The sequence below is a fragment of the Canis aureus genome, chromosome 27, assembly GCF_053574225.1.
Source record: "Canis aureus isolate CA01 chromosome 27, VMU_Caureus_v.1.0, whole genome shotgun sequence".
Taxonomy (NCBI): Eukaryota; Metazoa; Chordata; class Mammalia; order Carnivora; family Canidae; genus Canis; species Canis aureus.
Window position 1 is genome coordinate 3,617,028 of NC_135637.1, and position 22,087 is coordinate 3,639,114.

Here is a 22,087-nt window from a genome sequence, read left to right on the forward strand (position 1 = left end):
TTTTCTCAAACGTACCTGTGTCTGTAATTTGCACACTTTTTCTGTGACTCTTGGTCATTGCTTCAGTTTTGTGACAATTTATAAAATCTTAGATTACACGAAGAAGAAATTAAGGACTGAGTTAAGATACTGAAAAATTTCTTAACTAAGTCCCTTAGTTTTTTAAACTTCTGCTTTTATAAGGATAGCTGTGTATATATGCATATTGTGAAATTGTCAGCAAGAAGCTGTTGATGCGGAGCCAGAACTGATGATGGGGTATCCTCTAGGTTAATAGGGAGTCAGAAAGATTTGAGACACAGTCCCTCTCCCTTTGCTTTGGATTAATACTTAAAAGCTTTGTTTAAAAAAAAAAAAAGGTTTTAAAAAAATTGCTTCCTAAGGGATGCCTGGGTGGCTCGGTCAGTTAAGCATCTGTCTCTTGATTTCAGCTCAGGTCATGATTTCAGGGTCCTGAGATGGAGCCCCACATCAGGCCGAGCTTAGCCAAGAGTTTGAGACTCTGTCCCTTGCCCCACTCTCTCAAATAAATATTTTTTTAAAAATTACTTCCTATCTTGCTTGATTAGGTATTGTCTCCTACAGTGCATACAAAATGGATCTTGATTTTCAGCCACATGCTTTGATTAAGCAAAGGGCAGTATTGTGCACAGTCCCCATTGTCATATCCAATGTGTATCCTTTCTCTGTTACAGGTTGTGACCTTTCATTCCCTGGCAATAAACTGGTCTCTGGAGATCACTGTAAAATTATAGTGGATGAAAAATCTGGTCAGGTGTCACTAGAAGATACCAGGTAAGTTCTTTCTGAACTTTTTTTTTTTTTTTAAGTTTTTTTTTGTTTTTGTTTTTATGTAATCTCCACACCCAACATGGGGCTCAAATTCACAACCTCAAGATCAAGAGTTGCACATTTCACTGACTGAGCCAGCCAGGTGCCCCCCTATCCGAACTTTTATGTTTTCTCTCTCTCTTTTTTTTTTAATTTTAATTTTACTTTTTTAAAGATTTAAAAAATTTATTTATTCTTGAGAGACACAGAGAGAGAGGCAGAGACATAGGTAGAGGGTAGAGGCAGGCTCCATGCAGGGAGCCTGATGCAAGACTCGATCCCGGGACTCCAGGATCACACCCCGAGCCAAAGGCAGATGCTCAGCCGCTGAGGCACCCAAGCATCCCTTCTGTTTTCTCTTGAAGCCATTGACTACAGAGAAGAAACAAGGGCTTGTTTTCTATAACATAGTAGTTCACTAGGCTGTCCAGTTACTAGAAAACGCATTTTCTGGTTTCCAATAACATTTCCATGTCTATGAGCTTTCTTGAATGTATTCAAATTATAGCAAAAATATCTTTGAAGAAAATGCTCTGCATCACTTGCCATCAGGGAAATACAAATCAAAACCACAATGAGATACTACCTCACACCAGTGAGAACGGGGAAAATTAACAAGGCAGGAAACCACAAATGTAGGAGAGGATGCGGAGAAAAGGGAACCCTCTTACACTGTTGGTGGGAATGTGAAATGATGCAGCCACTCTGGAAAACGGTGTCGAGGTTCCTCAAAGAGTTAAAAATAGACCTGCCCTACGACCCAGCAATTGCACTGCTGGGGATTTACCCCAAAGATGCAGATGCAATGAAACGCCGGGACACCTGCACCCCGATGTTTATAGCAGCAATGTCCACAATAGCCAAACTGTGGAAGGAGCCTCGGTGTCCATCGAAAGATAAATGGATAAAGAAGATGTGGTTTATGTATACAATGGAATATTACTCAGCCATTAGAAACGACAAATACCCACCATTTGCTTCAACGTGGATGGAACTGGAGGGTATTATTGCTGAGTGAAATGAGTCAATCGGAGAAGGACAAACATTATATGTTCTCATTCATTTGGGGAATATAAATAATAGTGAAAGGGAATAGAAGGGAAGGGAGAGGAAATGGGTAGGAGATATCAGAAAGGGAGAGAGAACATAAAGACTCCTAACTCTGGAAAACGAACAAGGGGTAGTGGAAGGGGCGGTGGGCGGGGGGTAGGGGTGACTGGGTGACAGGCACTGAGGTGGGCACTTGACGGGATGAGCACTGGGTGTTATTCTGTATATTGGCAAATTGAACACCAATAAAAGATAAATTTATTATTAAAAAAAATATATCCCTGAAAAAATAAAATTAAAAAGACAGTGATAACCTAAAAGTTGCAAACCTATTCAAGTTGGACTTCTTTCCTCCAAATAAAAAATTTTTTTTTCTGGAGGTGCCTGGGTGGCTCAACTGGTTGACCAAGATGCTTTCAGTTCAAGTCATGAACCCGAGGTCCCAGGATAGAGCCCCTCATCAGGCTTTCTGCACAGCGGGGAGTCTGCTTCTTCTCCTCCCTGCTCATGGGTGCTTACACATGTGCTCTTTCTGTCTGCAATAAAATCTTTTCTTTTTAAAAAAATTGTTATACAACATAAGTGGTATTATAAAAGTGAAAAGCTTTCTTAAATCCCATTCATGCTTTAGAAAATACATATGTATATATTTTAGTTTTGTTAGACACTTTGTCTTTTTTCACAGAGTGCTTGTGTGTCAGTGTATCCACCATTCATTTTGTCTTTTTCATTATTATTATATAATAACTTACCTGTCAACTCCTGTACTGATGAAAACTTACTATTTTGACTTTTTTATTGTAAATGATACTACAATTATTCTCTTCTGAGACCCTTTGCATTCATGTCTGATTATTTTCTTGGGATAAGTTTATAGGAAGGAATGCTGTATCAGAATGTGCCTATTTTGGGCTCCCTGGGTGGCTCAGCGGTTTGGTGCCTGCCTTTGGCCCGGGGCATGATCCTGGAGTCCTGGGATCGAGTCCCATATCGGGCTCCCTGCATGGAGCCTGCATCTCCCTCTGCCTATGTTTCTGCCCGCCCCCCCCCCACCTCTCTCTGTGTCTCTCATGAATAAATAAATAAAATCTTTAAAAAAAAAAAAGAATGTGCCTATTTTAAACCTAGTGGCAGATAGGCTTCCAGCAATATGTTGAGAGTATGCTTTTTCTATCAGATGAATTTTTATTTTTGTAAAGGTCAAGTGCTATGAGATTATTTGGTAACTACAGTTGTAGGGATTGAACACTAAAAATTAGGTTTATTAGGAAGAAATGATGTTGGGAATCCCTGGGTGGCTCAGCGGTTTAGCACCTGCCTTTGGCCCAGTGCATGATCCTGGAGACCCGGGATCGAGTCCCACGTCGGGCTCCCTGCATGGAGCCTGTTTCTCCCTCTGCCTGTGTCTCTGCCACCCGCCCCGCCCCCCCCCGCCCCCATCTGTCTTTCATGAGTAAATAAAATCTTAAAGAAAAAAAAACTAGAAAGGAAGAAAAAATGTAAAATTTAAAGGAAGAAATGATGCTTCTTGCCTCTCTTCTAAAAATTTTTTTAAAATTTTTTATTTATTTATGATAGTCACAGAGAGAGAGAGAGAGAGAGAGAGAGGCAGAGACACAGGCAGAGGGAGAAGCAGGCTCCATGCACTGAGAGCCCGACGTGGGATTCGATCCCGGGTCTCCAGGATCGCGCCCTGGGCCAAAGGCAGGCACCAAACCGCTGCGCCACCCAGGGATCCCTCTTGCCTCTCTTCTAATAGGTAGCAGCTTAAGTTCATTTCTCAGCCTACTGTAGAATAATGTAGCCCTAGTTCTAGAGCTGTCCTGCAGCAGGTCCTGGCTTTCCAGTACTGGCCATATGACAGTTTTAGTTTCCTGTGGCTCTTGTAACAAATTATCACAAACTTAGTGGCTTAAAGTAGCACATAGCTATGATCTTTTAGTGCTCAAGATACAAAGTCTAACTCAGGTCTCATTGGACTGAAATCAAATTGTCAGCATGGCTGGCTCCTTCTGGAGACTCTAGGGGAGAATCCGTTCCCTGCCGTTGCCAGCTTCTAGCAGCCACTGCATTCCTTGGCTGAACTGGCTGGAGGCGGGGTTGTTCCAGGCAGAAGGAACTACAGGTACTGAGGCACAAGCAGGCCCTGCGTGCTCACGGTAAGTAGTGAGTGCAGAGCCAGACAGTAGACTGGAGTAGAAAGGCCCTGCTGTCCACTCTAGGGAGTTTGGACGTTAGCCTGAGAGCAATGAGAAGTAATCAAGGGAGTTTAAGCAGAAGTGTAAAATCAGACTTTTTTGGGTAGAAAAAACACAAGAATGGATCGTGAGGAGAAGCCTCGTGGCAGAGACCCTGGCTGTATTGGGTAGTGCCACCAGCTTTTGCAAGTGAAGTCTCATTGGGACACAGTTATAGCCCCTTGATTGGGTCCTATCTATGGCTGTTTTTCCTGTGACAGTGGCAGAGCTGAGTATTGGGATACAGACTGTGTGATCAATCATACAGCCTAAACTATTTACTTTCTGGCCCTTTACCGAACACTCAAGTAGTGGACATCTGCTCAAATGTAAAAATAAGGCCTCTTCCCCACTGGAGGCCTTGGGAGTGAAGCTGTAGAGTTAAGCTCAGGTGGTTTGAATGCCTGAAAGTGGGTTAGTTTGCTTGCTTGCTGAGTTCTTGTCTTGTATACTATTCACCATGCCTGCAGTGTTCACTTCGTCCACTAATGATTTTCTGTCAGATATCTACTCAGGAGTCCCTCCTCAAGGAAGCACTCCCTCTCCCATCTGACTCGGACTCCTGTCTGTCCCCTTGGCAGTTTGTGCCTCTTCCACCTGGCAGTGTGCTCCCCAATTGGAGAGACCTCCCAGCTGGGGGGCCACGCCATCTTCTAGTCTGTAGCCTGGCATTTATTTGCTTCTACCTAGAACCTGTCTCTGTGTCTGTCTGTCTGTCTCTCTTTTTTAGGTAGGCTCCATGCACAGTGTGGGGCTTGAATTTTAGGAGCAAGATCTGAGCCGAGACTGAGTCGGACGCTTAACCGACCAAGCCAACCAGGCGCCCCTTGGTGGAACCTGTGTCTTAAGTGTCAATGCTCATTTGAGGAATGAGCTGACTCAGTGTAACTTCTGGAGAGAGTGGTAAATCTGTGGACATAGCGAATTGCAGATGTAGGAGAGAAGCTGAAATCAGAGCTGCTCATAGAAGTCCAAGGGTCCATCAGGAGGAAGATGGAGGAGAACATGGCATTGGGAAAAGCAGACATGTTGATAAGATTGGTTGCTGGTTTGACTGTCAGTAAGGTGGCAACAGGCAAGCATTTTCTCAGGAGAATTATAGGATGGCACTTGCATATATGGTTCCTTAAATATTTACATCATTCTTATGAATGTTTTATCATTTTCAAAGCAGTAATATTGAACTGTTTTCCTAGTGGTGATAGAAAAAGAAAATTTTAGGATAAGTTGCAGTTCTGTTGTCTCTACAGCACCAATGGAACAGTAATTAACAAGCTGAAGGTTGTTAAGAAGCAGACCTGCCCTTTGCAGACGGGGGATGTCATCTACTTGGTGTACAGGAAGAATGAGCCAGAACACAGTAAGAGAAAGGGAATGGACAGGGTGGACACATGGGTGGTGCTTGACGGGGAAGTCCTGTTACAGGTGGGAAGCGTGGTTGAAAGGGAGTCTGCTGAAGCAGGTATTTCCCTTAGGAATGTTAGTGTTACCTACATTTTCTTTGTTGTTGATGTAGATTCTTGGTGTGACTCATGTCTGTTGAAGAATGGGAACATTGACCTTAACAGTCTGAGTCCCAGTTATTCTCCAGAAATCCCACCAAAGTCATGAGCCACACACTTCAGAATGGCAGAAGTGAACAGGGATGGGTTAGGTTACGTAGAAGAAACCTGAGTTATGGGGATTAAGATCTAGAAGAGGGGTTGGAGGCCAGCGGTGGTTCTGTGTTTGGGAGAGAAGAATGATATAGGACAAGGAGAGTTGCAGGAGTCTTTTGAAGGTTACCTACAAAGTGGAAGAAGGAGGCAGATTTCTCAGATTGTTTTAAGTGTAGACAAAGCCAGTCATTGGCCACGTGGCAGGATCTTTTGTTTGCTCCTTCTGTTAGTTAGAAATGCCAGCAAAACACAAATTCATCATCTATTCATTGTTTTTGCCCTCCCTAGACTGCCTCCTGGCTCCAGAAATTTTTTCCTGAAGCCTATTTATTTTAAAGTTTGTTACGATATTTTGGGTCACTTGTTTTGAAATCCCTTAAACTGCTTAATGTTGTTACTAGCTGGTAAGTAAGTAGGGGACTGAAGTGACAGGAACAAAAGAGGGAAGTGAGTTCCAGCTGGTGCCTGGGGACTCTCTTCTGATTTGGTTAATTTCCTTTTAGATGTGGCATACCTCTATGAATCTTTAAATGAGAAGCAGGACATCACACAAGACTCCTTTGGTAAGTGAGACCGTAACCAAGTGGGTACATACATAGTAAGGGCTCTTGATTCTTGCTGGAATGTCTTGCCCACGGTAGTGGTGTTCCACCTGAGCCCTGATTGTGTGCTCATTCTTCTCTTTCTGTGCTTGCAGAAGCCAATAAAGAGAATGTGTTCCGTGTGACCAAAGATACCTCAGGTGCAGGGCAAGGTGACGACCCCCAGGTCCTGCCGTCATCGCCCACCACTCAGGCGTGCTTTGAGGAACCACAGCCATCAACATCCACATCAGACCTCTTCCCCACGGCTTCTACCTCTTCCATGGAGCCCACCTCTGCAGGGCAAGCACCTTCCTCCAGTTCTGGTGAGACAGGAACCTTTTGGTGGTAGCTGCATTGCTTTGTGGCCACTAATTCTGACCTGTGTTGCTACAGAGAAGACAGATAAACTACTCAGGAAGGTGGAAGTGGCATCAGGCATCAGGTTCTCAGTAGCAAGATTTCTGTAGTAGATGTCTTGTTGCATCCCAAATAGAAGTGCTGAAAATCAGAGATGATAGTACATGGTGTTTCTGGTAGTTTTATTGGGATATAATTTGCATGCCATAACAATCACCCAGTTCAAGTGTGCACTTCGGTGGATTTTACTGTATTCATTGTGTTGTGCATTCATCACCACTCTGTAGTTCCCAAATGTTTTCATCACCCCAAAAGGAGACCCCACACCCATCAGCAGTCATTCCTTTGTCCCCAGCAACCACTAACCTTTCTTCTGTGTCTCTGATTTGCCTCTTCTGGTCATTTCTTACACATGGAATCATATACTCTGTGGCCTTTTGTTTCTGCTGCTTTTACTCAGCATAATGTTTTCAAGACTCATCCAGGATAACACATCATTTAAAGCCAGTTTTAGGCTCTTAATGCGTGGCTCTGTTGTTGAGCAGCCAACTCTGGATTTCAGCTCGGGTCATGGTCTTGGGGTGGTAGGGTTGAGCCCCATGTCGGGCCGTGCCCTGCTCAGCAGGGAGTTGGAGCCTGCTTGAGATTTTTCCTCTCCTGCCCATCCCCTGCTTGTGTGTGCACTCTCTCTAAATAAATAAATACTAAAAAAAAAAAAAAAAAATCCAACAACTAGTTTTACATGTACTGGTCCTTACGGCATCATTCTTTACCTTCTTTACCTTCCTCCTTGGTCTCTAGAGAAAATTCAGACTCTAGGTGCTATGTGACCTTAACATTCCCTTGTTGGTGTTGTTAGAGTGTAGAACATATGTGTTTATATGTTTTGTGAATTAAATCATACTATGTATGTTCATATTTTAGTTCACTTTCTTAGCTATTCTTCTGTATTTTGCTTCCAGATTCTCCTTAGGATTATCTTTTTTTAAGTTAAAAAAAAAAGTCTTTTTTGAGATTTTGATTGGAGAGAATTGACATTTTTATAATACCCAGGATAGTGGTGTTTTACCCTGTTTATTAAGCTCTTTGATGTTCTTCAGTGAAGTTTCTTTTTCACCTAGTTTTGAGAACTCTTACTTATTCCTAGAATACTTCCCCCCCTCTTTTTTTAAAGATTTTGTTTATTTGAGGGGCGCCTGGGTGGCTCAGTGAAGAATCTGCCTTTGGGTTGGGTCATGAGCCCCACCTTGTGCTCCCTGCTCAGTGGGGAGCCTGCTTCTTCTTCCTCTCTTGCTCCCTCTGCTGGTGCTCTCTCTCTATGTCAAATAAATAAATAAAATCTTTGGGGGGGGGAGATTTTATTTATTTGAGAGAGAGAGAGAAAGCAAGCAAGCACTGCTTCCATTTTTGCAAATTTGGTTTTTAGTTTTTTGATAATGTTCTAACTTCATTAAAGGAAACCACAATGAGGCATCACCTCATACCTGTTAGAATAGCCAGCATCAAAAAAGACTAGGGATACCAACTGTTGGTGAGGATGCAGAGAAAGGGGAAGCTGAGTGTCCAGTGATGGATGGATAGATGAAGAAGATGCAATGTGTGTGTATACACATACAATTGTTAATTTTATCGTAAGAGGACGATGTATTTATATACTGTGCAACTAAAAAAATAAAATCATAAATAGAAGAAATTTTGCTGTAAACAAATTGTTCAGATGGAAAGCCTAGCTCCAACCTTGGAAAGGCCAGGAAATTTTTCTATGTACCTCTCTCAGTTTAAACCTACTAAGAGAATAACCAGACTGCTAAATGTGAGATTGGGTGCCAAGTGCTTTATAAGTTATAAGTGAATCCTCATGATGGGTCTGTTGGAGAGGTACCATCATCATAGTCTTCATTCTGAAGTGAAACACTCCACTGAGCAGGGAAGGCCCCCCCGCAGTGGGAGTGAGGACCAGAGCTAGGAGCCAGCCCTGGAAGCTGCCTCTTCCTATAAGCTCATTTGCTCCCCAGAGAATTCTAACCTTTCTCTTTTAGCTGCCATATGGCAGTTTCTTCTCTTTTCAAAATAACACTTACCATTTGAATATTACAGACTACATGTGGATTGTACTAAAGTATTATAAACTAGGGCTTTATTGTGATAAAGGTTATTAAGCCCAGTTAAAAGCTGGGCTTGTTTAAATCGATAAGTCTAGGAGCACCTGGGTCACTCAGTGATTAAACATCTGCCTTTGGCTCACATTGTGATCCTGGATCCTGGGATCCAGTCCCACATCAGGCTCCCTGCAGGGAGCCTGGTTCTCCCTCTGCTTTTGTCTTTTCCTTTCTCTTTGTGTTTCATGAATAAATAAATTAAAAATCTTCTAAAAAATGTAGTTGAATATTTCTAGTGAGTATGTATTATGGAGAATATACGGCACCTTGGATTACCTAGACCTGGCTTGAATCTGGTGCTTCACCTGCCTGCTCTCTCCTTCTAGGGTGGATGAATCAGAACCTCTTTTGTTTGTCCCTCTCACAGCTTCCAGAGATGCATACATCTCCCCAAAAGAGTGTGGTCCATCTGTGGCAAGTGATGAAATCCCCATCTTTCCTTCAGCTCTGCCAGACAGAGAGAGAGCATCCTTTTCTCTGTCGGAACCCCAGGATCAGGAGGATTTGGAGCCCATCAGGAAGAAAATGAAAGGAGGTCAGAGTCTTAGGTTTCTGTGTGTCTCTGGCCCTTGGGGGACTGCATAGGGCCCTAGTGGGACAGTTTGAGCTGCTCCCAATGGAGCCTCCCCTTTTGAAGAAGCATGGGGATGTGTCTCAGGCACAGACCTGTGGTGCCTCAGCTTTTTTGGAATGGAAATCTGAGCCTTTTCTTTCGTCTTTACATCATTAGGATTGAACAATGTTTACTGTCAGGTTATGCTCATGATCTGGAAGCAGTGCATTCCAAGTTCCAGTTCTGTCCTGATATGAAAATCGATTTTTAAATATGTTGTCTTTGAGGGTACCTGGCTGGCTCAAAGGAGCCTGTGACTCTTGATCTTGGAGTCATGGATTCCAGCCCTACATTGGGTATAGATCTTACTAAAAAATAAATTAAAAAAAAAAAAAAGTTGTCTTTCAAGTGATAGTTTTAACCTCCTCGTAAAGGTTATTTAGAGAAAAATCTTCACTTAAAAAGCCTAAGTTAAAATGATTGTAAAAAACACTTGGGAATGTTTGGTGGGGCACTGGCTGTGCCATAGGCCTGAGAGCAGCCCGCAGATTGGAGCAGTGAGACTGGGAGGCTCTGGGAGGATACTGCCTATGTCTCTGCATCTGTGTCTCTCATGAATGGATAAATAAAATATTTTTAAAAAGAGAAAAAAAAAAATAAAATCAATCAACCTAAACATAGCATCACAGTTCAGAAACACAGAGGTCCTTACCAGGAAAAGTAGCTAAAAACACAAATGTTAACTCAGAGGAGTGTAGTCCAAGGCAGAAGGCTGCTACTTTTGTTTTCTTTTAAATATTTGACTTTGTAAATTGTGTTTAAGTATTTCTTTAATTAAAAATAAAAATTAATCTGTAGTTAGCAACACAGGAGCACTCTAGAACACCACCAGAAGAAAAGGAAAAAAATCCACAACTCCTGGTAACATAAGCGTGTACTTTCCCATGTGTATACAAATCACGTTTTTTGTTTAAACAAAAAATGACATTACACAAATATACTGGGGGACAAATGGTCTTTATTTTTTAAGCATGTATCCTGAGTGCCTCTTTTTTGTGTCATTAACTGTTCTAAAACAAATTTTTTTTTCTTTAAAGATTTTATTTATTCATGAGAGACACACAGAGAATAGGCAGAGATATAAGTAGAGGGAGAAGCAGGTTCCCTGTGGGGAGTTCAATGTGGGACTCGATCCCAGGACCCCAGGATCATGCCCTGAGCCAAAGGCAGACACTCAACCACTGAGCCAACCAGGCCTCCCTAAAACAAAACTAAAATATATTGGAATATAAGACTTCTTTTAGGCCATCTTAAAAACACCCTTTAAAATACAAACACTGGGGAGAGCTCTGTCTTCTCTCCTTAGTTTAAGGTGTTCATAAAACAGGTGGTCAGAATGCGTCTGTTTCTCTCACAGGTGGGGACCCTGACCTTACCCTGCAGTTCTTGGTTGCAGACCAGTGTAGAGACACCCACACCACCCTTGGGAATGTTAGATCCGAGGCTGTGAAGCCTGACAAGATGGAGGAGACACTCACATGCATCATCTGCCAGGACCTGCTGCATGATTGTGTGAGGTATGCGTGCCGTATGTCGCAGGAGGATGGGAGATGGTGGGGAGCAGCCGCGGGGAATCGAGCCTCTGGGTCCTGTCAGGTTCCACTCTGCAGAGCTTATTCATGGCATTTTACTTGTGTGGCCAACAAGCCAAACACCTGACCCTTGTAGCCAAGACTGTAGGAGAGTACGTGGGGTTGATGCGGTGATGATCTCAGTTGACACTGGTCCCATCTGAGCCAAGTAGAACAGAAGAGCTGTACAGAGCTTTCCTAGGAAAAGGCCCAGAATGAAGATCCCTGGAGCAATCTAGGGAGCGCCCTCTCCTTCTCTGTGGGAGCCTGAGAGCCTGTCCAAATTTCCACTTCAACACAGGCCTTTTCCACACTCAGTGTCCATGCTCCTCATATTCCTGGAGTTATTGCCTGCTCTAATGTCCTTCCTGGAGCACAGATTGGCATTTCTTTTCATTAGCAAGGACCAAGTTAGGGTCGTTTAGGTGGAAGCTCTTCTCACGTGGAGTGTGGAAGGCAGGTGGCATTCCTAGCTTATCAGCTGAGGACACAGATGCAGCCAGCGATGGGTGCCATATGCAAGGAGTAAAGCACCCTGAGAAGCAGGGCTTCCAGGCTCTGTGGAGTTAAGTGAGCTTTGTGGGAGGGTGATTTGCTCACTTTTATGTTTTGTAACCAACCCTCAGCCTGAGTGAGGCCACATCCTGCTCTGGGGAAAGGCAGTATGAACTGGGGTCCCTGCTTCTCATGCTCCACACAGGCCATGCCCCATGTGCCCTGGTGTCTGGGGGCTGCTGCTCTGGCCTGGCAGACAGATGCTCCATCTGCGAGTGCTCTGCAGGAGTGTCTGCAGACTTGTCCTTGTGCCCTCAGCCTGCAGCCCTGCATGCACACCTTCTGTGCAGCCTGCTACTCAGGCTGGATGGAGCGTTCTACCTGGTGTCCCACCTGCCGCTGTCCAGTCGAGAGGATCTGTAAAAACCACATCCTGAACAACCTGGTGGAGGCCTACCTTCTCCAGCACCCAGGCAAGTGGGGAGCCCGCCTAGCTCCTAGAGACCATGGCTGTGTCTCCAGGGGCTCCTCGGCTAGTAGAGCCGTGGCCTTTGCATTCCAGACAAGAGTCGCAGTGAGGAAGATGTGCGGAGCATGGCTGCCAGGAACAAGATCACTCAAGACATGTTGCAACCCAAGGTCAGAAGGTCTTTCTCTGATGAGGAGGGCAGTTCGGAAGATCTGCTAGAGCTGTCAGATGTGGACAGTGAATCATCGGATGTTAGGTGAGCCTCTGCCTGGTTCTCGGGGGCAGGGAGCTGGACAGGCAGCATGGAGTCCGAGCCAGCCAAGGACGGCCACCCACTCGGGTGACTGGGTGGTATCTGTCCCCATGCCTCCTGCAGTAACCCCCCCTTCAGGGATACATGCAGTATTTATTTTTTGCTGTTACTTTTCTGTATTTATTTCTAGCCATTTTGAGGTGTAATTGATACACAGTACCCTTTGAGTTTCAGGTATAGCAGCTAATGAATGGTTTGACACTGATGTCTGTTAGAAAACAATGGCCACCATAACCCACACTGTTATTGCTGACACCTCGTCGGGTGCTGTGATTCACTGGCTATGACAACGTCACAATTTGACATGTTCTTTGCCCCACATAAGTGCATTTACTGTGTAGCTCATCTAGTGACCGTTGAGTCCTATGGCATTAGTTGCGTTATCCTCAGTTGTCAGGATGTTACTGTAGAGAAGCCATGGCCACCTGGCCAAGAGGATGCAATTCTAGGAGACCTTATTTTATCTGCTGTAAAATGCTGGTGTTTCCTGACTCAGAAGTCCATAGACTTGAGTTTTAGATGGAGCATCACATTTAGAAAGACAAAAATCAAATTTTCCAAATTTATTATCTTTATGTTTCTTTTTGTAAAATTTACAAATAATGGTCAAGCAAAATGAAGAAATCAAAAATCGCTTGAGCATGAACACTTCTTTGTGTATCCTTCCAGCCACTCATATACGTAGCCACAGTATTCCTCTACAGATGGGATTGTGGTGTTTCTAAAACTCTGACTTGTGAAGCCATGCTACAGTACCTACCAGCGGAGTGGATGTGGAATGGTCAGGTCAGAGGGCTGGACCTGGCACTTGGGTCATTCCATGCCCATCATGGAATTCTGGCCTTCCTGGGGTTGTGGAGGGATGTCAGGAACCCCTGGCCACACTTGATGTTGCCTGAGATAACAGCTGTCTCGTTCCTAACTGAAGTTGAGTGTCTTCTCACCAGTGGGGTTAGTCGGGCCTTACTCTTCCTTTGCTGGCTCTTGCCATTAGAGGTGGGCGCAGGAAGCTGCTCTCTGGCTCAAGTGAGGGAAGAGTCTGTATTTTTCCTACGGATTCCATTTTACCAACTATGTTTTTTGAAAGCTCAACTGAAGTGCATAAAGTTAGTGGGGCAGGGCTCCTGCGGCGGGTTGGAAGGCCCCTAGAGAACAGCAACATTCAACCATGGCACATTTAGGGGCCCAGGGTGAGTCCTGAGTGCACTTGGCAAGCTGGGTGTGCTTCTGGATGTCATCCACAGCTCATCCAGCATTGAACCTGTGAGTGTGTATCTAGCCCCGTGTGGGGACTGAGTGGCCATGCTCTGGGGGATGCTATGCCAAAGCAGCAGGAGTGGGCAGGACAAGTCTCTGTATGTTAGGAGCTGCCAAGAGGGATGAGGTAGTCTGGAATCCTTACAGCAGAGGGGAGCCAGCAGGTGGCAAGGAACAGAGTCCTCCAAGTGCTGTTCTTCCAGGATGAGCACTGGGTGCCCAGTGGGGCATGCCATGCTTGCCCCTCATATACCCTGGGCGGCAGCAGATGGTGCAGAGCTGAGGTGTGAGGCACTGGGATAGGACTGGAGTAGGACTTCTCTGTGAGCAGAGAAGATGCCTCTAGTCTGGGGATCTGGATCTCGTCTTGTCATAAGGGCTAGGGGCATTGTCGCCATCACCCACCGTGTGCTTCCCCACAATCAAGGGGTTTGTGTGCTTTTCTTGCAGCCAGCCGTACATTGTATGCAGGCAGTGCCCTGAGTACCGGAGGCAGGGTGGGCAGGCCCTCCCCTGCCCAGGGCCTAACAGTGAGCCAGGGGTACCACAGGCTGCTGGGGATGCGCCGTCAACCTCCACCAGTGTCAAGACAGGTGAGACACCACCTTCTCTGCTGTTGTCCTGCCATGACTGCCCAGGACACAGCCTATATTCTTGCTGGCTCCTCCCCCATTCCTATCCCAGTCCTGTCACTGCCTCCATGGTCTTGCCACCTCTCAGACCCCATTGCTTCTCATGTTCTGTTTTGGGCTAAGAAACCAGAGAGTTGACTTGTCTCATGGACCCTGCTCCTGGGCACTCCTAGGAGTTCAGTCCTGATCCTGACATTTGCTTCAGGCAGCTGGCACCCCAGAGTTGCTGGCTAGAGCAGAAATGACCATCACACATGGGCCCCTTAAATGAGAGACTGGCTTCTTTTCGGCAGCGGGTCATGGTGTCATCAGAGCCAACCTGAGCTCTGCCCCACTGCCTGCTTCTAGTGGGCTGGGTCCCCAGATGCCATCAGGAAAGGGAGAGAGTACAGGTGGAATCTTATGTTTTTGGCCCTGGCCATTCTGTAGGCATGGCCCCACAGGGCCCAGTTTCTTAGTTGCTGTGGGTCTGAGCCTGTCATGAGACCACTGACCCAGGATTGTGACCTGGAGCCATGGGCAGTGCAGCACCTGGTCACAAAACCAACTCTACCATTCCTCAGGTGGACCCCATCATTTTCAAATTGCAGATGGAAGTCCCCAGTGGGATGGGGCCTGTAGCAAGTGTGTGTGCACAGATGGAGCCTCCTATGAGGCCATCAAGTATGCAGGGCCTGGGCTCTGTGGACACAACTCTTAGAGTGGGGTCAGCCAGCCATGTCCACCAGGCCCATCACTTGTTTATTTGGAAGACACAAAGATTAATATAGAACTTGCTTTGTTGTTTAATGATGTGCTTTCTGGCCTAAGGAAATGGTAGAAAACCTTCAAGGATCTTTGAAATCTTGCTACGACTGCTGAACTGAAAGATCGCTTTGCTTGTTTTTCATTCTATTTAAAATGTTTCATTTAAATGATTGGCTATCATTTGGCCATTTAAGAAAACAGGTCTGAGTTTTCCCCAGGTTTTCTTGTGGATCAATTTCCTTGTTTGCTTTCCCGCCATTCCTCTCCATGTGGGTCTCACTGGTTCTTTCTGCCCATGTGCCAGTATGTGCTGCCTAAATGTCCTGTCTGTTCTGCAGCCCAGGATTATGTGTGCGCCCTGCAAGGAAGCCATGCCATATGCACCTGCTGCTTCCAGCCCATGCCTGACCGGAGGGCAGAACGTGAGCAGGACCCCCGCATCGCCCCCCAGCAGTGTGAGTAAGGGTGTGAGCATTTACTGCCTTCCTGAGCAACCTTCCTGCCACAGAGCCTGTCCTGTGGATCCTTCCAGGCTCAGGTTTCAGGACAGTGTTGACTGTGGTGCATGGTGAGAAGTAAAGACGTGGCTGTGTTTTCTCATCTGCAGACTCAGTTGTCCGTGTACAATCATGTTGAATAATCATCTTTGCCATCAGTTGATAACCCACTCTGTCACATACCTCATTTTCATGTATGGGTGGTTCTCTTTCTGAAGTCTGCATCTGATATTTGTCCCCACACCAAGACCATAATATTTCTATAATGTGTCACTTCTGTTTTAAGATTTTTATTTGTTTATTTAAAAAAGAGTGTGCAAGCATGAGAGTGGGTGGGCAGAGGGAGAGAGAGAATCTCAGGCAGACTCCCCACTGAGCTCAGAGCCTGACATGGGGCTCGACTTCATGACCCTGATATCGTGACCTGAGTCAAAACCAGGAGTCGGACAGCCAACCGACTGAGCCCCGCGGGTGCCCTATGATGTGTCACTTTTAAATATAATACGTGAAATACAGTGTTTTAATTTGCAATTCTGGGATTGCTATTACAATTGAATTTGTCATTTATTGAATGGTTATTTGAATTCATTCCTCACTGAAGTGGCCTGACTGGCCGTTGTGCTGTGTCCCGCAGGTGCCGTTTGCCTACAGCCTTTCTGCCACCTGTACTGGGGCTGCGCCCGGGCGGGCTGCCTTGGCTGCCTGGCCCCATTCTGTGGTAATGCCGGCTCTCCAGCTGAGTTGCTTCAGCCTGTTCTGGTGCACTTGAGGGCGGTGACGGATAGCGTGGCCTGAGTTGGGGAAGGCCAACATTAATGACCATACTTCCTCCTGACATACAAGTGTCACTCTGTGCTAATGTGAAACCAGGCAGTAACAGGACAGCTGTGGGGACATGGAGTTCAGTCGGGGAGGGTTTCCTTACATGTTAAGGATACCAGCACAGAAAACGCCCGGTCTAGCTGCAGTATTCAGACCTTGAGGTGCCGAGGAGAGAGCTGTCCATGTTGGGAGGGAGTGGAATGGAATTTGTTGTACCTGTTCTCATTTTATTTATTTTTTAAAGATTTGATTTATTCATTCATGAGAGAGACAGAGAGAGAGAGGCAGAGACATAGGCAGAGGAGGAAGGAGGCTCCCTGCAGGAAGCCCAATGTGGGACTCAATCCTGGGATTCCGGGATCATGCCCTGAGCCAAAGGCATGCTCAACCACTGAGCCACCCAGGCGTCCCCTGTTCTCATTTTAAACGGGAACTTTTTGTTCTTTCTTGACTCTGTAAGAAAGAAAATGTATTTATGTTAGCGTCAGTGATGATGCTTTCTGTAAGACGTATGACTTTGTTTCCCTCCATTTGGCAGAGCTAGACCTGGGCGACAGGTGTCTGGACGGGGTTCTGAGCAACAACCACTACGAGTCAGACGTCCTGAAGGTAATGGAGCTCCCAAACGGGTGTGGCTGGAGCTCAGGTCCATAGAAGACCCAAGGATTTCCAGAGTTCTAATGGCTATTTCTAGGACTGCCAACTTATTAGTGCACCACATTGGTGCTTTGCTGTGTTTTCCCATCTTCCCCAGTGGAGGGGTTTCCTTCATGTCCATCATGTCATGAATCTGTAGGACTTGGTGCCAGTGCCTGCTTGCCCCAACCAGAGAGTTCCTGGGTCTGGGTGGGGAGTGGGGTGGCCATTTGGTAGAACCAGGGCCTTTGGCTTCCTTCTTTCTGACATGCTCCTTTCCATGTTTTAGGAAGCTGACCTGGCTCTTAGAATTTCAATGTTTAATGTGCACATCCGTCCCTGGCCAAGTGTCATGCCTTTATCCCATTTATGTGCTGTGTTGTTGCACAAGTGAGACCATGGGCCTTCTCGCCTGCATGACGAGCCAGTCTGGTTAGATGTCCAATAGATGCTCACAGGAGGAACCAAGAACTCTGTGTTTCCGGAGGGCAGCATGTAGATCCAGAACCAGCTTCCTTCTGTGATTGTGGATCTGTTGCTGCCCAAGGGCTGCTCTGGCCAAGGTTGGGTGTCTCACCACTCCTGTGCAAGGAATGTCTTTGCAGAGTTTTAGAGAGAACGTGGTAACTCACACGTTCAAATATCTGAAGCTAGCTTTCCTTTTGAGGTTCTGAACAGTGTCTCAGACGAGGACCCTTGTGAACTAGATGGTGAGCATGTTGTCAGTCTTGGGCATCCTAGTCCTTGGGCTGTCTCAGGTGTCCTATGGTCTTGGAAGCAGAGCCCTACAATTTCGTACAGCATTCCCTTTAGCTGCTGTGTTTAACTTACTTGTGCTGTGGTGTTACCCATTTCAAGGACTTTTATGAAATGTTTGCCTTCTTATCATTTTAGTGTTTCTTTTACCAAACTAGTATCTAAGATTTCCCTTCTTCCTAATCACAGAATTATCTGGCAACCAGGGGTTTGACGTGGAAAAATATGTTGACAGAAAGTCTGGTGGCTTTGCAGAGGGGAGCGTTTTTACTATCTGGTAAGCATCATTGCACTTGCTTTCCTCCCTCTAGAGGTGATGCCTTTGCCTCCTGTGAAGCAGTAGAACCTGCCCAGCTGCCTTCCACAGGCACAGCCTTCCCCCGTGCGCAGCCTGACAGAGGCAGACAGAAAGTGCTAGTACTTTTGGGTTTTTTTTTTAAGTTAGTTGAGCCCATATGATCCATTCCAGTATCTTTTCTGCCATGGGGGAAGGAGGGGCACAGCAGAAGAGACCCAGACTCCACCATCTGTTGGCGCTGCATGGAGATTCTGTGACTGGTTGTTCCCAAGCACTCAGGGTCCTCATTGGCTTCTCACTTGCTATGTTGGTGACTTAGTGCAGGCTTGCCCTGCCTCTCAGGGCATCCGGTATCACATTGTGAAATGTGATTTGTCACTGAGGGAGGGAGCTGCAGAAAATTTAGCAGATGCCTTTTGTTTTTTAAAGATTTTATTTATTTATTTGAGAGAGGGAGGGAAGGAGCACATGTGTATTCGGGGAGGAGTACAGGGGGAGGGAGAGGGAGGAAGGAAGAGATCTCCAGCAGACTACCCAATGATCATAGAGCCTAATGTGGGGCTCCATCCCACAACCCTGAAATCGCGACCTGAACCAAAATCTAGAGTCAAATGTTCAACCCATGGGGCCACCCAGGTGCCCCGAATGACTTTTTTTTTTTCCTAAAACATACATTATCGTGAAAGACTTTAGAAGTCACTGGGAATTGTTCTAAGCAGTTTCTGTCTTATGGACACATTCTCACAAGTGTCTCGGGTGTTCTCTGCTGCAGTAGCCCTGGGACTGCCCAGACCTATCATCAGAGCCTGAACTCCATGAGCTTTTTAATGTGTCTGTAAAGCTGACATGGCTCACAAAGATGTGTGAGTGACAGAGGTACAAAGGATAAAGTGAAAATGACTGGCAGTCCCTCCACCTGAGTACCCAGTGGTGATGCTTGCATGGCCTGTGCACCTGCCCATGTATGCACACCGGCCTCGTCAATGAAACCCTACCATGTGTGCCGTGTTATGGCCTGCTGTTTGTTCAGCAGTATATCTTGGATCTTTTCTGTGTCAATGAAGATCTGTTCCTTGATTTTTATTACATAGTATTATAATGTTTTTTTTTTAGCCAGTTCAAAATGGGATATTTAAGGGATTTTCCACTTTCCACTGTCTGAATCAGCACTGCAGCTCCTGAGTGACCATGCAGTAGGGTAGGTTTGGGAAATTGTTCCATTAGGATAAATGAGGACAGTGGTATGCACAGTTGAGACTTGGCCATAGTAACTCTCCTGCCTAAGGACATGCCTCAGGTGCGAAGACCAGTATCTTCTTAAGTCCATACTGGCTGGCAGGTCTTGTAAATACGAACAGGCCTACTGGATGTATCGTTTTTGTCTCCCCATGTTGGAACATTTACAGAATTTAAGATCTTTGTGTGTCATGGTTCACCGGCTTATCTGTGATCATGGCCCATGTTAGGCTCTCTGGATTTGGGAGTATAGGTTCGTAGGATACCTTTGTAGGTGCAGCTGGTTGTCATTTGTGTTGTAAAGGTGTTTTCCACTAACTTATTATTATTTTACTTTTGATGGATATGTTTCCATTGTGTTAAGTTATAGGCAGTCAGATTTGCAGGTCCTTTCCTGCATGCTGTTTGGTTTATGAGACATAATTTTTTTTATAATAAATTTATTTTTTATTGGTGTTCAATTTACCAACATACAGAATAACACCCAGTGCTCATCCCGTCAAGTGCCCCCCTCAGTGCCAGTCACCCATTCACCCCCACCCCCCCTCCTCCCCTTCCACCACCCCTAGTTCGTTTCCCAGAGTCAGGAGTCTTTATGTTCTGTTATGAGACATAATTAGAAATAACTCAAGAGAAAAATAATATTTCTTCCTCTTGGGATGCCTGGGTGGCTCAGCGGTTGAGCATCTGCCTTCGGCTTAGGTTGTGATCCCGAGGTTCTGGGATCGAGTCCCACTTCGGGCTCCCCACAGGAATCTGCTTCTCCCTCTGCCTGTGTCTCTGCTTCTCTGTGTGTGTCTCTCATGAATAAATAAATAAAATCTTTAAAATTCATTCCTCTTAGTACTTTTTTTAATTTTTAAAATATTTGAATTTTTATCCAAGTGGAAATATTCTGCTATGAGGAAATAAGAGGGTTTTATTCTTGTTTTCCAAATGTCTGGCCCATTGTCTCTGCCCCACGTGTGGATTGGTACTCTGGTTTCCCACTACTTTGCAAAGGCATAGCTGTTCTATTGTTCTGGAAACGCGATGCCATGTGCTGACCGGCATGCCCACATGAGGCTGTTTTCCTTTCAGATTACAGAATCACGGGGAACACCGTGCTGTGTTACTGCTGTGGCCTGCGGAGCTTCCGAGAGCTGACCTACCAGTATCGGCAGAACATCCCTGCTTCTGAGTTGCCAGGTAAGGAAGCTCCCTCACCCCCAACTCAGTTCTGCCTAGATTGGCTCCTATGTTCCTTCACATCATAGATATTCTGCCTTTGCTCTGTGTTCTTGGTGCACAGGTCTGCCTCAGCAGGCACAAACCTGGGGAGATAGGCTGCGTAGGGGCCGTGCTTTTTTTTTTTTAAGATGTTATTTATTTATTCATGAGAGACCCAGAGAGAGGCAGAGACACAGGCAGAAGGAGAAGCCGACTCCCTGTGGGAAGCCTGATCTGGGACTCGATCCCAGGACTCGGGGATCATGCACTGAGCCGAAGGCAGGTGCTCAACCACTGACCCACCCAGGCATCCCAAGGGGCCGTGCTTATTTCCAGCCATACTCGACCCAGGGTCAGCTCAAGCTCTGGGCCTGTCTGCCAAGATGTGGATTTCCAAAACAAGATTCATAAAAATGACCTATAAACAGCTGTTGTAGTCTTTTATTTCTTAAATTGTGTGGGGTTTTTTAAAAGATTTTATTTAAAAAATTAAAAAAATAAAGATTTTATTTATTTATGCATGAGAGAGAGAGAGGCAGAGACACAGGCAGAGGGAGTAGCAGGCTCCCCATGGGGAGCCCAATGTGGGACTCCATCCCAGGACCTCCGGATCATGACCTCAGCCAAAGGCAGATGCTCAACCACTGAGCCACCCAGGTACCCTTTATTAAAGATTTTATTTATTCATTTGAGAGAAGACATAATGAAAGAGCATGGGGGGAGAAGGGGCAGATGGAGAGGGAGAAACGGACTCCCCTCTGAGTAGGGAGCCCGACATGGGGCTCGATACGCAGGACCCCAAGATCATGACCCAAGCCAAAGGCAGAGGCTTCGCCAACTGAGCCCCCCAGGTGCTCCAAATTGGGTTTCTTTCTTTCTTTTTTTTTTTTTTTTTTAAGATTTTATTTGTTCAAAAAAAAAAAAAGATTTTATTTGTTTATTCATGAAAGACAGAAAGAGAGAGGCAGAGACTCAGGCAGAGGGAGAAGTAGGCTCCATGCCGGAAGCCCAACGTGACTCAATCCGGGGACTCCAAGATCATGGCCTGGGCCGAAGGCAGGCACTAAACTGCTGAGCCACCTAGGGATTCCCTCCAAATTGGGTTTCCAATTAAATAATTTTAATTGGAATTTTTCCTTTCCTGAAATATGAACAGGCCAAGGAAATGAGTTATAAAGCGTGACAAAATGCCTTTCTGCTGCTGTGTCTCCCTTTGAGTCTTTAAATTCAGATGGCTGAGCTTGTGAGCGTAATGTGCATTACACGCGTCCTGTTTTCTCTTCCTAGTGGCTGTAACATCCCGTCCTGATTGCTATTGGGGGCGCAACTGCCGCACTCAGGTGAAGGCCCACCACGCAATGTGAGTAAGATGCGCTCTGAGGGCCGGGGGCCCGAGTGTTGGCACAGGTCCTCAGGGCTGGGGAAGGGGTGCCATATGGACACCCTACAGAGAGACACACACCCCTTTTCCTAACAGAAAAGTGACTTTTTTCTTTATGTGCTTGGGATGAGTTGATACCTCAGCTTTTGGGGATGTTTATGAACTAGTTAATTATTTACTTGTAAATAGAGTGGTTCTGTCATTTTATTTGTATACGGTCACGGGGCATAGGAAATAGTACTATTGTTAGTTTCAAAACCCTATTCTCATGTCCTAAAG

At 45.7% G+C, this 22,087-nt stretch overlaps 1 protein-coding gene across 17 annotated transcripts in view; it reads left to right on the forward strand.

The window, feature by feature from the left end:
- The window catches only part of CHFR (checkpoint with forkhead and ring finger domains), a 70,967-nt gene that overhangs the window by 46,961 nt on the left and 1,919 nt on the right, over positions 1 to 22,087 (forward strand). For 8 of the 17 annotated variants that reach the window (XM_077875063.1, XM_077875060.1, XM_077875062.1 and 5 more), the window contains 15 exons: positions 696 to 795; positions 5,369 to 5,488; positions 6,278 to 6,339; positions 6,474 to 6,683; positions 9,244 to 9,411; positions 10,847 to 11,006; positions 11,874 to 12,028; positions 12,118 to 12,280; positions 14,045 to 14,187; positions 15,312 to 15,428; positions 16,105 to 16,188; positions 16,831 to 16,901; positions 17,874 to 17,961; positions 20,299 to 20,406; positions 21,715 to 21,787. In XM_077875063.1, the coding sequence (XP_077731189.1) occupies positions 696 to 795; positions 5,369 to 5,488; positions 6,278 to 6,339; positions 6,474 to 6,683; positions 9,244 to 9,411; positions 10,847 to 11,006; positions 11,874 to 12,028; positions 12,118 to 12,280; positions 14,045 to 14,187; positions 15,312 to 15,428; positions 16,105 to 16,188; positions 16,831 to 16,901; positions 17,874 to 17,961; positions 20,299 to 20,406; positions 21,715 to 21,787 (1,822 nt within the window). The remainder of the gene's footprint in view (positions 1 to 695; positions 796 to 5,368; positions 5,489 to 6,277; positions 6,340 to 6,473; positions 6,684 to 9,243; positions 9,412 to 10,846; positions 11,007 to 11,873; positions 12,029 to 12,117; positions 12,281 to 14,044; positions 14,188 to 15,311; positions 15,429 to 16,104; positions 16,189 to 16,830; positions 16,902 to 17,873; positions 17,962 to 20,298; positions 20,407 to 21,714; positions 21,788 to 22,087) is intronic. The other 9 variants (XR_013366291.1, XM_077875064.1, XM_077875065.1 and 6 more) reach the window with 6 other exon arrangements.